Below are 14835 nucleotides of genomic sequence, written 5' to 3' on the forward strand. Positions count from 1 at the left end.
CTCTGTATCCACTGCGATGGCTCAGTGGTTACGGCGTTCGGCTGATGACCACGATGGTGCGGTATCAAATCCCGACTGCGGCGGCCACGCTTCGATGGATCAAAATGTGAAAGGCGCCATGTGCTCTGCGATGTCAGTGCATGTTTAAGATCCCCATGTGGTGGAAATTAATCTAGAGCCCTCCACTACAGCACAGCCCCGAAATTTTGATTTGGTATAAATGCAACTTTATTTTCGATTCAGCTAGCTAACATTTTTTTCTTGTAATATTCGAATATAGCGAAGCCTTCTGGTTGGAAAGCTCTAGAGCTTCAAATGGAACGCAATATGTCGTCTAAAAAAAAAACGGGGCTTTTTTAACCAGATTCTTAATGAGAATATGCGATAAATTTTGGTTGCCTGCCATCTACAATGAGTGTCTAATGTTCTTGCGATTTTCCCGGCAAAATTTCAGTTCGAACCAGTTTCATTGTGCTCTTATGATATGCATGAGTCTAGTCATTCTGGAATGTTCGCATGCCGTGCATTAAATTATTCTGTGGTATTGTACTAATCCTACCCACTAATACACCTTAATCCATTTTCTGGGGTGTGCCTACTTCTAACATTTTCAGGGTCCTCAGATTTTCAAATTTGGTGGCGCCCTTTAAGGGGGGATGCAGGGATCAGATCGCGAAAATCGCGGAAAAAAATCGATTTTTGGAAAACGGCAGATTCGGATTCTGCATTACCTTTTCTATCACAGCTGAAAAAATTTCCGCCGAAAACAGTCTCTAAGCGTACCTAAAAAATATTTTTTTGACCGCGGGTCGCAAAAAACTGGCCAAAATCCGCTCAAAAACGGCCGATTTCAGAGCGCGATACCGCCGGACCTTCACCGCCGCCTACGGCAAGTTTGGTGTCACTGGAAAGTTTGCTTCACCGCGGTTCTTCTCCCAGTGGAACCACGTGTCTACAATAAAAAATAAATGCACAGACGTGAAAAATACGAGGGCACCCGCGAAGTCGCAGCTAGGCGCCGATTGGCCGCGCCAGTCACGTGGTGCTCAGCGCGCCCTGCGATTGGCTGCCGAAAGGCATGCCGCTTCTCCGGTTGTCTGCTGCGCGCGCGCTTCGCGAAAACGATAGTTTGCGATTCAACTCGTGCTGTCCGTTCTGCATTTTCGTCAACTCATCTGCTGCGTGTGGTTTCGTATGCGAGCCCGCGATGGAGCGTCGCACGGGCCAGAAGCACAGGACGAAGTATGCTTACGGGAAGCGTAAGCGCAAGCCTCCTATTCCAAAACAGAAGCGGCCAGCAGCAACTGAACCGCACGAACGGAGGTCCGCTCCGATATCCAGTCACGCCGATGTGTCGTCGGAAGCAAGCCTGCCCTTGGAATCAGCGACCAGCAGTGAATCTGGGGGCCTGGCGCCGTCCGCTAGCCATGACATCGCAGTGCAGTACCGACCCGGACACAGTTCCGTTTTTGCGGCGGCGAGTGGCGGTGCGGTGCCGGTTCAACGGGATGACGGCGAAGTTTTGCCTAAGCAGAAGCACACCGTTCAGGTGCACCTGCCCTCGGAATCAATAACCGGCAGTGAATCTGTGGGCCCGGCGCCGTCCACAAGCCGTGACATCGCAGTGCAGTACCGACCCGGGCACAGTTCCGTTTTTGCGGCGGCGAGTGCCGGTGCGGTGCCGGTTCAACGGGATGACGGTGAAGTTTTCCCTAAGCAGAAGCGCACCGTTCAGGTGCACCTGCCCTCGGAATCAATGACCGGCAGTGAATCTGGGGACCCGGCGCCGTCCACAAGCCGTGACATCGCAGTGCAGCACCGGCCCGGGCAAAGTTCCGTTTTTGCGGCGGCGAGTGACGATGCGATGCCAGCTGAACGGGATGACAGCGAGCTTTTTCCAAAACAGAAACGCACCGTTCAGGTGCACCTGGAACCACGTTTTGTGACCTTGGAAGCAGCTGAGGAGCAAGCGTGCAGCGTCCGTGCTACACTTCGCGCGGTGTCGTCAACGGAGCGCAAGTTCGGGTTCGCGCGGCAGACAGAGGAAGAATCGGCCCCAGATGAAGATGAATTCACATTAATTCAAGCTAGTGTAATGAATTCGATAATAGGGTCTTTACTGTGCCCAAAGTGCTCTAAGAAGAGGTTGTCAGTGAAGCACGAGACTAAACTGGGCCTAGCAGTAAAATTAGTGCTTTCCTGTGGTGCTTGCGGCCCTATTGCTTCACATTGGTCATCAAAAAGGAAGTCTGAAGGAAGGACTTTTGAGGTCAATATAAGAGCTATGCAAGCCATCAAGACCATTGGAAAAGGGCCCACTGCCCTGAACGACTTCTGGGCCACAATGAACGTCTCACATCGTGGGCTGCATCAAAAAACCTATCAGGGCCACCTAAAAAAATTGTTTAAACCTGGAGCAGAGGAAGCTGCACAAAACATTTTTGCAGATGCTGTACTTGCTGTAAAAGACGTCTACAGCAAGATGCAACCATCCAGCCCAAGTAACATAACAGTTGTGTATGATGGCACTTGGCTTACACGAGGCCACAGCTCTCACATTGGTGTAGGATGTATTATCGAATTTTATACCGGGCTTGTGCTGGATTGCACCGTACTGTCAAATTTCTGCCTAGGGTGCTGTCAGCAACCAGCGGAGAGTGACCCTAGCTATGGCACTTGGATTGAGCAGCATCAGTGCCAGAAAAACACAGATGTTGCCTCAGGTCAGATGGAGGTGGAAGCTGCACTAATACTTTTCAGGCGTTCTTTCAGCAGCTATGGCCTTCGCTACACGAATGTCATATGGGATGGTGACAGCCGAACATATCTTGCACTCTGCAAAGATGAGGTATACGGCTTCATACCCCTGACTAAGGAGGACTGCATAAACCATGTGCAGAAGAGGATGGGCACTGCACTCCGCACACTGGTTGCAAGAGCAAAGAAAGGGGAGCCATTGGGTGGGAAAGGTGGACTCACGCAGGACCTAATTAAAAAACTGACCAATTACTATGGCTTAGCCTTGCGCAGAAACACCGAAGTCAGTGACATGCAAAGGGCCGTGATGGCCACATTGTACCATGTGACATCTACAGATGACGAGCCTCATCATGAGCTGTGCCCACCTGGCCCTGACAGTTGGTGCAGACATAGGTCAGCACAGGCCAAAATGGAGCCACCACCGCCTCATAAGTACAAGCTACCAAGACGTGTAGCAGAGGCATTGCTACCTGTCTACCAACGCCTGTCTGACCCGCAACTGCTGGAGCGTTGCAAGGGCAACAAGACGCAGAATGCTGCAGAAAGCTTACATTCTGTCATCTGGTCAATGATTTCAAAAGATCAGCATGCTTCATTGTTTGCAGTGGAGACTGCAGTCCATGAAGCAGTTGCACGCTACAACTTTGGTAACTTGCGTGCCTACACTGAAGTATGCAAGTCTGTGGGCATCAAACCCGGTAGCCTTGCCCTTGAGAGAGCTCAGGAGAAGGACAAACAAAGAAAAAGAAAAGCATGCAGTGCAGAAAAAACGAAAGAGCAAAGGCATAAGAAGACCCCTGCAAGCAAAGACACCAAGTATTACAGCCCTGGGGCATTCTGAAGAACATGTGGCGGCTGTGCAACTTTAGAGCCAGTTTTCTCAGAAGTGAGTTTTGAGCCGACTGTCCTGCTTGCAGAAAGCATAGAACAACTATGCCTTGTCGGATTTGCATGAGGTTTATTGTGTTGTATTTCTTAGTAAATTCTCTGTGCAGTGACATTCCTATATTTTTTAATAACTATCTCATTTTTTTACTGCTTAGCTAAATTAGCGCGTTGATAACGACCTCATTTTTCAGACATGGATATGTTGTCCTATGTAAAAAAAATTAAGTGATAAAATTATTTGGAGAATGTCACTGCATGAACTATTCATTTTGCTAAAATATAAAAGCAACTGTGGGCTTCTACCATGTTTTTTTGTCATGCCAGGCTTTCTGCAAGTTGAGTGCAAATAAAAATTTGTAATATCAAAACTACTCAAGATATATCAATGAAACTTTGTATTTAGTCATTCTGCACACTTTCCAATAACCATGCCAAATTTCATTGCTCTACTACAAAAAATAAGGAAATTGGCTCCGATCCCCACCTCCCTCCTTAATTGGTCTACTGGTGGTCACGTGTTGTTGATTACGTCATGACTCTCAATTGCATTCACATAGCGTCCTCGATCACCTCACGCCGCGGTTGCCCCAAAACCAGAGTGGTGCGCTTTGCACCACGGTGGTGGTGCACTGAGGTGGGTCAACATCGAGTACAAATTAAACGAGGACAATACATGGGCCTCTATAATTTCACCTCCATTGAAATTCGACCACCGCGGCCGGGATCGAACCCGCGTGTTTCGGGTCAGCAACCGAGAGACGCGGGTTCGATCCTGGCCGATGGTGTCAAATTTTGATGGAGGCGAAATTCTAGAGGCCCGTGTACTGTGCGATGTAAGTGCACGTTAAAGAACCCCAGGTTGTCGAAATTTCCAGAGCCCTGCACTACGGTGTCCCTCATAGCCTGAGTCGTTTTAGGATGTTAAACCCCCATATTGGTTTACGTGTACGGGTCCCAAATGATGGCAGGATAATCTAGTATTGGAAGTACAATGGACTTGTATGCAAGTAGACGAACGCTAGGAGTGAAAAGTTGAAGTGCCCTTCGAAGAAAAAAATTCGTATTAGCATTAGCTATCACATAATGTACATGTTTATTCCAGGTAAGATTATTCGTAATCCAAAGCCCTAAATACTTATATTAGTACATCTCTTTTAGTATGTTTTGGATGCAGGAGTACTGGAATTCTGAAGGCATTTTTTTTTGCGAGTAGGTTTCATATACACGTTTTTTTTTAACTTACAGGCATTTACGAAGTGTCACACCAAGTGATAGCTTTACTGGATACATCATTTAAAACCGTGTGGTCAGCAGCACTTTTAACTTCATAAAGAACACAGTCATCAGCATACAATTTAATTTTAACAGGAATTTCTTGCACGATACCGTTAATATACCTATGATGGAGATAAAAGAGGTCCAAGCACCGAGCGCTGGGGAACACCTGAGTAAACCGAAAGTGCATTAGTGTTCGTCATTGAATACAACGCATTGATGGCGATCATGAATGTAGGCAGATATCTATTGCATGAGCTGAAAATTTCTGAGCAATATATATAATTTTAACAATAGTTTTTTGTGAGAAACCTTGTCGAATGCTTTGGAGAATGCATGAAAACAGCATCTGTTTGATTACCGTTATTTATTGACGTAGCAAAATCGTGCACTGTTTGGACTAATTGTGTGTACTCTGAATAGCCTCTCCTAAATCCGTGTTGAAATTTAGTCAACCCATTATGCTTGTCTAAATGTTCTGAAATGTGTAATATGCTGTGTAATTCTTTGGCATTTCGTTGGTGGGTTGAGATATGGATTTCGTTGGACTGGTTTCGCGTCGCTCTGGTTCCAATCTTATGATTGCATGTGAGGCCGAGCCGCTGAGGCTCGTGCCGTGATTGACGTAGAGGTATTCGCATTCTTCTGTCGGCGATCGGAACCTCTGAAGAATTGGTGTAGCTATGCACCATATTAGATATTGTCTATTCCATCCTCGTGTATCAACTTGGGGGCTTTACGCAGACCTCTACGTTTGTGAGACGTGTCAGTCCAAGTGCCGCTCCCTTGTAATGAGCAATTTAGGGGTCCTCTATATTGGGTGTAAGTTGTGTCATTCTGGACATCAGTCAGAGCTTGGGTAGGACCTATTTAGTACGAGGCTCATTTCCTTTCTTTTCGATTGTGACTGATAGCGTGACCTCTGTGAATAGCGGAACCTGCATTTACTGTTGGCAGTATACAACCCCCGCGCCTACATGTCCCGTGGGTTGTTCAGCTGGAGCTTCGGGCAATGTGTCTGCAGCTTGCAGCTTCCCTCTCATCGTGGCTGTCTGCTTGGTAAAGCTTGCAATGTACCTCTTTTGACTTCCCATGTAGAGGCAGTCCATCCAGCTATGAATGTATGGCAAAGTGTTCAGTACTAGGAATGATTTTTGCAGCCCCACTGGGCCGTTACACACGCCGGGCATGATTTCGCTTGCTGCGCCAACAAGCTTTTCATTGACATTCTTGAGAATGGTCGCATAGTTTTATCCATTTTTGCGCCAATCCAGATTATAAAGCTTTGCACGGCGATGTTAACGGGTACGCCTTTGTTATCATCGTGGCCTTCTAGCTCTTTACTGAAGCCGGAACGGCAATGAGGTGAGACTGGCAGGCATAGCTTGTGTACGGGCATGCAGTTGCCTTTGGTTTTCTGGGGAGAAAATTTGGGCCCCGTGTTCCTAGTTTTCCGCTGACTCAGGCCATTATCGTGCCTCATTTGTCGCGAAGTCACATTGCATTGCTGCATTATGTGTCCTGATGGGCTGCATTGAAAGTATTGCATTTGACTCGACTGGTTTTGCGATGCTAGCGACCCAGAAGCCTGCATGGTGTCTGTTGAGCTATAGTCTCTCAGCGTCATCTCTCAAAGCCTTCTGTAGGACAGTATGGAATATTTCTGAAATAACTGCTATTATTGCCGAGGCCTCATGCCTTAACTCTGTCCTCCGGCTGAGCCTATGCATGCTGCTGACGTCCCTCGTTCAGTTGTGGGAATTGGGAAGGAAGAGCGAAGCCGCTGCGAAATCAGTGAGGGCATGTGTTGGCATAGCCGTCATGATGCGTGGCGCCATGGCACCTACGGATGTCAGCTGTTGTAGGTGCTGGAGGAATTCTCTGGGGACATTGGGATATGATGTGATGTGCCACCTTCTGCACCATTTCGCGCTGCAGTTCCCGCAAAGTGCAACACACTTGACTTTCACTGTTGCACTCGTGTCGAGTGCAAGGCTGGAAGATGCTCGTGGCATGTTCCTTGGGCGTCTCCTCCGGTCTCGGCCTCCTCTCATGCAGCTGTATGTAAAAACCCAGTCTGGAACTTCTCCAGCGAAAGCTCTGCAGAGGGCGCTGGCTTCCAGGACTGGAGTTTTGCGGACTAAGAAGTATAGAGTCAGGTACCAGGAGATAGACACTTTGTGCATTGCGTGCGGAGAGGAGGAGGAAACGGCTGAACACTTGATACTTTTCTGTAAAGGGCTTCACCCTACAGTGGAAGGCAGCGGGGCTGACTTACCCAAGGCATTGGGGTTTAGGGAAAGTGGATTTTAAGAGGTTCGAAGTAACCAAGCGAAGGTTATCTGATTGGTGGCTAAAAGCAAGACAGGAGTAAAATTTCACAAGACATGCCTAGGTGGCTTGAGCCACCGCCCGATGTAAAGGGTTCAGCCGTATCCATCCATCCATCCATCCATCCAGATACCTAGCGGCCTTCTCGCTTACAGTTCCCGTGGGACTGCGGCGGGGCCTTATTGCTGAAAGTGGAAATAAGGTCCGTCTTTATTTTTTTTTTTTCGCAAGGAATAGCTCATCACTGCTGTGTACCGCTCACACAGGCGAGTCCATTCTTGTACACATTCGTCATATTTTCCAAAAACCCAAAGGAGGGTAATATATCCTCTCTTGTTAATTATTCTTGGGATCCCCTTTTGCTGTGGGCTTAAGTCCCAATAGAACCTGTTCGGCATCTTAGGTTATTGATGAGATTCCATTGCCCCTGTTAACGCAGCTGCCATTCGGGAAATTTTCTCAGACCTCTCTCAAGGTGGCAATCCCACTCTGACGGTGAACGGAATACATTTTTGGTGATATTTGTACGTCGTCTGCACCTCGCTCATGAGCTTCATAAATATGGTTCAGGTATTTCCATAAAGCTAATTTCCTCTTCTTTCAAAAGATGCAGGTGGTTTAACGATAGCTGCAAATTTGTTTCAACTGTAAAAGAAAACGCAAAGGTGAAAAATGGCAGCTCAGCTCAACTTGTCTCAGGAAATGCAAAGTTATGAAAAAGCTATTGCACCCAGAGAAAAATCTTTCAAGTTGCTTTGAGGTATGATGCTAATGAGCATGTTTAAGCATTTAGAAATATGTGTATAGGTTAATTTATTAGCCACGCATGTTTGAAAAACGTAGAAAAACGGAGCAATGTAATCTGCACTAACTTGGGATATGCATTGTCCTGCGGCAACTTTTTGAACAGCTTGAGACCGTGTAATCATCCTTTCTTTCTGAAAATATCATTCATCTGCCTCATTTAATTTAAAAGTTATTCCTGATCAAGGTTAGCGTTTTTCGGAATAGTTGAAAACGAAATGCTATACTGTACAGGTAACCAGCACTTGGCCATTCTGAGATTTTGCGTGAAGAAACTTAATACTTCGCTCTATATGGCTAAGCATCGCTTTTAGTCTATGGCTTTTGGGGAATGTGCACTGTCTAGTTGACTTTAGCTACCTTTTTCGTTGTGCTCATGAAGGGCACAAGCTCTTGAAACGTTCCGCGGCTTCTTTTTTTCTGGAAAATACACTCTTAAAATATCGGGCTCTCATTCTTTTAATCAACTTGCAACAATTATCAACTACTAAGTCCACAAAATACAAACAATAGCAACAACGCAGCAGCATGCGATAACTGTAGATAAATGTAAGTAGTGTCATCTACATTAGTGCGCATGTACTAAATGGTCACAGTTCAGAAAAATGACGAGTGTGGCACTGCCAAGCAGCTAAAATTAGCTAAAATCGGGAGGTGTTCACAAGCATACCCGAGACGTACTACCGGAGAAGTATACCGGTTTATCAGACCCCTCTTGCGCATGAGCAGTGGCATTGTTGAGGTGAGGCGAAGCTACTGCGTGTGTGAAGCCGGCGTCCGGTTACAGGTACATGTCTCCGGTATGCTCAAAACGTCGGATGTCTCTTCGATGTTTGCACTTTGCTCTTCATTTTGCCCTCTGTACTGTGTTGAACATGTGTTGAACTTCCAAGCAGATTTCCGCCATATTGCATTGCTGGATTGTTTTTTTCACTTGACGCTACGGAACGCATTCTGGGCGTTGTCTTATTTTTCGAGGACAGCTTTGGCATTGCTAAAGAGACAGAAAAGGGAAGGAGAGAGGCTTTTGCTTCGTGCCGTCGGTTGTTCGTTGTTCCGGCTAGTGGTGTAGAGGGGAAGTTGGAGAGCGCTCGATTTGCCTGCACTCGCTGCACCAGTTCGGCAAAGTTCTGCAGCGGTGCCACGAGTGTGTAGCACTAGTTCCAGCAGTTTTAGCGCAGTTTGGCACTGTCTGCTTCCAAAACGAATGGTCGAGTCTAGGCCTGGTCGTCTGCTAGCCTTGGCGACGCCAATGAATTGCAGCCGCTGTTTACAGCCGACAGCGGCTGCCAACATCTCATGAAGAAATGTTCAAGCAGCACATCACAATAAAATGTACACATGGCATGTGCACCTCGTGACGTCTTTGCTTTTTACAGTGGTGTCAATTACGCGTAGCCGTTTCTTTGGAAAACTCGAGCAGCGTTTTAGCTTGTTGACGAGTAGAATTACTTCAGTCTCCACCATTTATCACAACGCGCACAGCATTATCTGCCTCCATGGCAGCTACACCTGCACAATTTCAGCACTAACCACCAAGAAGGTACGCAGTTTTCCTGAACTAGACTCGCACTTCTTTCAAACGAATGCCGTGGTTCAGAGGGCGCCATGTTCCACCCTTGAAATGAATCCATGTGAGGCGCAGCGCCGCGAGAACCAGTTCATGTGGTGCAGGTGAATCAAACGGACCTATATAGGTCGGGTACAACTGAAGAATGTAGCAGCACATGCCCATCAAAGGAGGCCGCCCAGCCAAGCGCGTCGACCGAACAGTTTTCTGTTCGGTCTTCACTGGTGCTGTCGCGGCATTTCCTCTGCTCCCTGCGGGAGCATATACAGGAAGCAGGAACACTACGCTATCCAAGCTTAGGTGCTCCTAGAGACGATGGCAGACGCAGGGGCAGCAAAATTTTTCCTTTCTTTTTGTGTTATGGTTCTTTTAATAAACTACTACTGGCTATGCAGCTAAGACTACGCACAGACTTATCCCGAACAAAGAACATTCCACTCTCGACGACACGGGACAAAGTGCTGTCTCCTTCCCAATTTTTTACAGACTTGGCTGCATGCATAGCCACAGAAATCGACATGATTGGCTGGAGGGCTCCCTCTGAGTTGCATGTGCCGCTTGGTTCTTTAGCTGTAACCGACTATAGTGCTGAGAAGTCCCCTCCCCCGTAACTGGCACAAAGGACCGCCTCCTTTCCTTTCCAGCTTAGCCAAGATCTGCGCGCCCCTCCTGCAGGCGGGGTAGACTGGTAGCGCCAGGTACAAAAGGCACAGATTGGAAACATCTTGCTTCTTCACACCTGTTTCATCTCTATCGTGTAGCGACCGAAGAGGTCATCAGGCAGTGCGTATCGAGAATGAATCGGGCCATATCTCAACCAAGGATGGTTTCGTGTGATCCGGGTGCCAGACCCATCCGTCGTGTCAGCGCCCATTTTGTTCCGCTTTCATTTGAAGCTTGCTCTAGCGTGTCGCCTAGCTGTGTTCTGAAAGGTGTCGTGTAACCATACTAGCAAGGCTTGACATGCGATCGAGAGCTTAGGTGGATGTTTGTTTGTCTGTTTGTCCGCATACGGCATGCATAGCCGCTGTACTGCATATGTGTGGACAAATTCATTGAAAAACCGGCACACTCCAGATCCGACAGAATGCGAACTGGTCGATGCGTCTAATTAGTTAGTATTTACAGAAAAAAAATTGCTTCGCAAGCAATGGATGGTGTTGTATGGAATAAAAATTGGGAGCCAATTATTTGGCTGCGAATGTGTGAATGCATGGCAACTGCCCCATCTCAAAATGATTTGCTACCAAACCATGAAACTAAAGGGCGGGCTCAACAAAGTACACACGTTTCTTGCGTGTTCCCTGAGCAATAATTACGACAATACATTCTGGTTACATTCAAATAATGAACAGTAGTCCACCCAATATATTGGTTCAAAAACTACGAAGGCATGCACTCTGCTTTTCGCACGTACATTATCACGGGAAGCTGAAGCAAGTCGGGGCAGCAGCTGCTAACGCTCTTCCATAGTGGGCCACTCTTGACATCGCATTTCAATGTCGAATAAAATACCGCCGGGAAAACAAAATCTCGGAAAATGATTACGAGCATGTTATAGTTGCCTGGCAACAGACGGTGTGAAAATAACAGCTGTTCCTTCAATTTGCAGGTACGCACGCACGAAGACGCACACACATGCACATATGCGCGCGCGCTTTTTCCACCTTTGATCCAGCCCAAATCGGGGCAAATCGATGCAAGGCGAATAAGATATACATTTCAGCACGCGATGGAAAATTCTAGAGGCAATAAGCAACCTGATGATGTAAACTGGATGCAAGAAAGACGTTCATCTAACATAAATAAGAGCACACAGTTGAGGGTCCAAGCGGGAGAGGGGACGGGGATGCCCTAAGTGCCTACAGAACTGTCCCTTTGTAGCTGACCCCTTTTTTGGCAACGTTCCTGCACTCCCCCCCCCCCTTTCGTACAATGTTTAGTCCGAGTCTGCCTCATAAATGATATGCATCTATGCTGCATTTTTGTGAACCTTGGCAAAATTCTATCTAGGTTGATCGGAATTGGTTGCAAATGCCGCCGCATGTACGACGAATATTTTTTTCTCAGGTGAACACATTTCGACACTCTGCGGTGCCAACCCTCTCGACAGCAATTTCCCTGTCTCTTGCGCAATGTTGATTCATCTCAAGGGTAGAGAGAAATTGACAATTGCCCACTTCTCTATATCTGGTTCTTTACCAACCCTAGTTTCTAAGGTTGGACAGGCATCCGTCGAGCGTTGACTAAAGTTGTCCAGCGGTCTTTGTTATAGTTGTATTATCATAGATGTAATATCATTTGATAAAAAAAATTTTTTTTAGTGCTGTATTTGGCAGGTTACACTCTAGACCAGGAATGTTCTGACTATTATCAATATTACTATGCATCAACAGTGACGAAGTGATTGTACGCGCAAAAAACGAGGACAGTACAAAGGACACAAGAAAGGCACCGACGTCAACTATAAGGTTCATGGGAAAAAAAACGCGAGAAATATATACATGGGACATAAACAAAACATAAATAATTTGCATGATATCACATCTTACCTATTTTTGGTGTCCACTTTCTTTTTTCGCTTGCGTAGTAATTTGCGCTGTGCAATTATGTCGACAATGTATCACTAACTCTCCCAGGTTTCCACTGTGTCGACGTTGTGCCTTAGGCGGTGCGGGCTGGGCAGCATTGTTTTTCTTTCTTTTTCTTTGCCCACACTATTATATGTACAACTCAAGAACAAAGGGGCACATATTTTCAAAGGAGGCCCTCCAGACAGTAACGTCGACCGTACAACTTTGTGTGGCTGTGCAGCCAAGGCTAAACAAGAGAGGGAGGGAAACGGTCCTTTGTTCCCGTGCCGCGCATCCTTATCCCGAACAAAGATACCCGACCTCTGATGCCATTTGACCAAGACCGTACCCTCTTTGTCCCGGCTCTTTTTTCCTTCACCCTTCCACAACCATAGCCCAAATAAAGGAAACCCCACTCGCAACGACAAGTACAAAAAGGCTTTCTTCCCTTTATAGCTTATCCTTGGCTCCATAGCCGCAGAAAGCTGTTCGGTCGACGCGCTTGGCTGGAGGGCTGCTTTTGAGGGGAATATACTGCTTCGTTCTTGAGTTGTACCCGACTATAGTTGGTGATCCACGTCCTTTATTTGTGTCACACGCATTAGGCAAGCTAGCGAGCCGAAGTTCAACTTCCTGTGGTTGTGGAAAACCGAGCAAGGGGCAGGCAGAGAAGGAAGCATGCCGAACTACCCCAGCCAACATCTCCCCCCACGCACGACGGGGACAAGCAGCCGGGTTTGCCATGGTTTGTTTATAACCCTTTGAAGGCAGGCATGGCGACAAAGCAGGCTTCATGCAGCACGGGTCAAGAAAGGACCTGACACATATCTCAACATCTCAACCAAAACCAGGGGGCAAGATGGGAAGACACTTTCTGGTAGCCTGGTAGCAGAATCTGAACTACTCAGAAGATGGCGGCAGTGGAGCTGCCACCTTAAGTGTGTTGATTGCTGTCCATTCACTGCAGCAAGTGTGCCAGAGACTGCACATAAGAATGTGCTTTCTGCACAGGATGATGCAATACATTTCAACAACCCTGGAGCTGAAACTACAAAGCTCTGGTTCAAAGCACTCAAAATTTCGCAGGGCAATGCTCAGTGTGCACTGCTTACAATCAGGCCAACTTTACGAAAACAAATATATGGCTGGTAGAGATACTGCAATTTTTTGTGAAAGTTGAATATAAACCAGCAACAATATAATTCTAAATTAATCTCATTAATGTATTTTTTGTTAAGATACTAACTTGTCCAAAACCACGTATAACCATGGTTTGCAAGAACTGAAGTTTAGCACAAACATTGTGTTTTGCAGTATATTTCATTGCATTAGTCATTCAGGATTAAAACTTGACTAGTTGGATATCAACCAGAAGCTTTACACCCATACAAACTAGGCTCTGAAAAATGAAGTCCGGTCAGCTGACAAGATGAGCATAACCTCGGACTATGTGACTGAAGTGGTGTTGACATCTGCCAGTCGGAAATGACGGAAGTACTAGTACACTGCACAGCAGTCTCAGAACTGACCATTGCAACTTATCTCTGTGTTGCTTTCGAGCCCAAGTTCGTAGCCTCCATCGCACGTGCTCTTGTCCGCGCTCTCACGTGGTTTAGTGTCCGACTTCTCTCTTCAAGTGCGATAGTTCTGCATGTTTGGTTGGCTCGCCGCTTGCTTGACATAAATGAAAATGAAAACAGACGCTTTCTCCGAGACGGCGATAACAGGCGATGATTCTAAGCAGACATGTCATACACGCTACGTAATCACTGGATGCTTACAAGCGACGCAACGAAATAAGTGCGTACATGTTTCATCAGTGACGACCTTCTTTTGGGTGTTCCTTGTGCATGCATAACCAATGCATAACACGGAAACATTGAACAGCATGCATACATTCCTACAGTGGGCTAATGTAGGTATAGCACGGATCAGAACGCAAATTTTTTTTTAAAGAAGCCAGAGCCAGTGAACAGCACCGCATTAAGTTCTATGCCTCCACATATTTTATCGCAGTTCATTCCAAATGGGAAGACGCACCGGCCACCTCCTCTCATCAATGCACGTCGACATTTTCTTTTCGTCCGCCGTAGAAATCTGCTGTTTTTTCTTTATCAACACACGCAACCCGCAAGAGCCGGTTATCTCAGTAAATGTCAACTCAAGTCATCAAACAGTAGCTGGGCTCACTTTTCCAAGCATGGCTTAGCCCAGTTTCCAGAGTTCAATATGCAGTAGCAGTTTTTCTATTGGGCTTAGCCAAATCTGACAAGTTTTGAAGCCTCAGTAATTTAACAAAACAAACCGCAACACACAATTTCTGTGTTGTGATTTGCATGCAAAGAAACTAGTGGTACTTGCAAAAGAGCCTGTAAGGTTGTTGGTGCAAAGAATGTGCACAAATACTACTTGTGAAATGAAGATGTATTGGTACCAGCTGAGAATACAGCTGCATATCAAGCAGCAGAAAGTACTTTCTCGCATTCCGATTTAGGACGGTAGCCACAGCCACACACACCCACTCTCGATGGCACACTTCTAAGCAAAAGAAAACATCGAACAATAAAAGTAATGATAATGTTGAAATGCTTTAATCTGAGCTAGAAGGTGGACATTTTTTGAAGATGTCAGTGG

At 46.5% G+C, this 14835-nt stretch overlaps 1 protein-coding gene across 1 annotated transcript; it reads left to right on the forward strand.

The window, feature by feature from the left end:
- The first annotated feature begins 882 nt into the window (after window positions 1–882).
- Window positions 883–4244, forward strand: LOC144115769 (uncharacterized). The gene has a single exon (XM_077650274.1). The coding sequence runs from the start codon at window positions 1079–1081 to the stop codon at window positions 3599–3601; it is 2523 nt and encodes an 840-aa protein (XP_077506400.1). The 5' UTR covers window positions 883–1078; the 3' UTR covers window positions 3602–4244.
- Window positions 4245–14835: the final 10591 nt, after the last annotated feature.

Source organism: Amblyomma americanum, chromosome 1 (assembly GCF_052857255.1).
Source record: "Amblyomma americanum isolate KBUSLIRL-KWMA chromosome 1, ASM5285725v1, whole genome shotgun sequence".
NCBI classification, from domain to species: domain Eukaryota; kingdom Metazoa; phylum Arthropoda; class Arachnida; order Ixodida; family Ixodidae; genus Amblyomma; species Amblyomma americanum.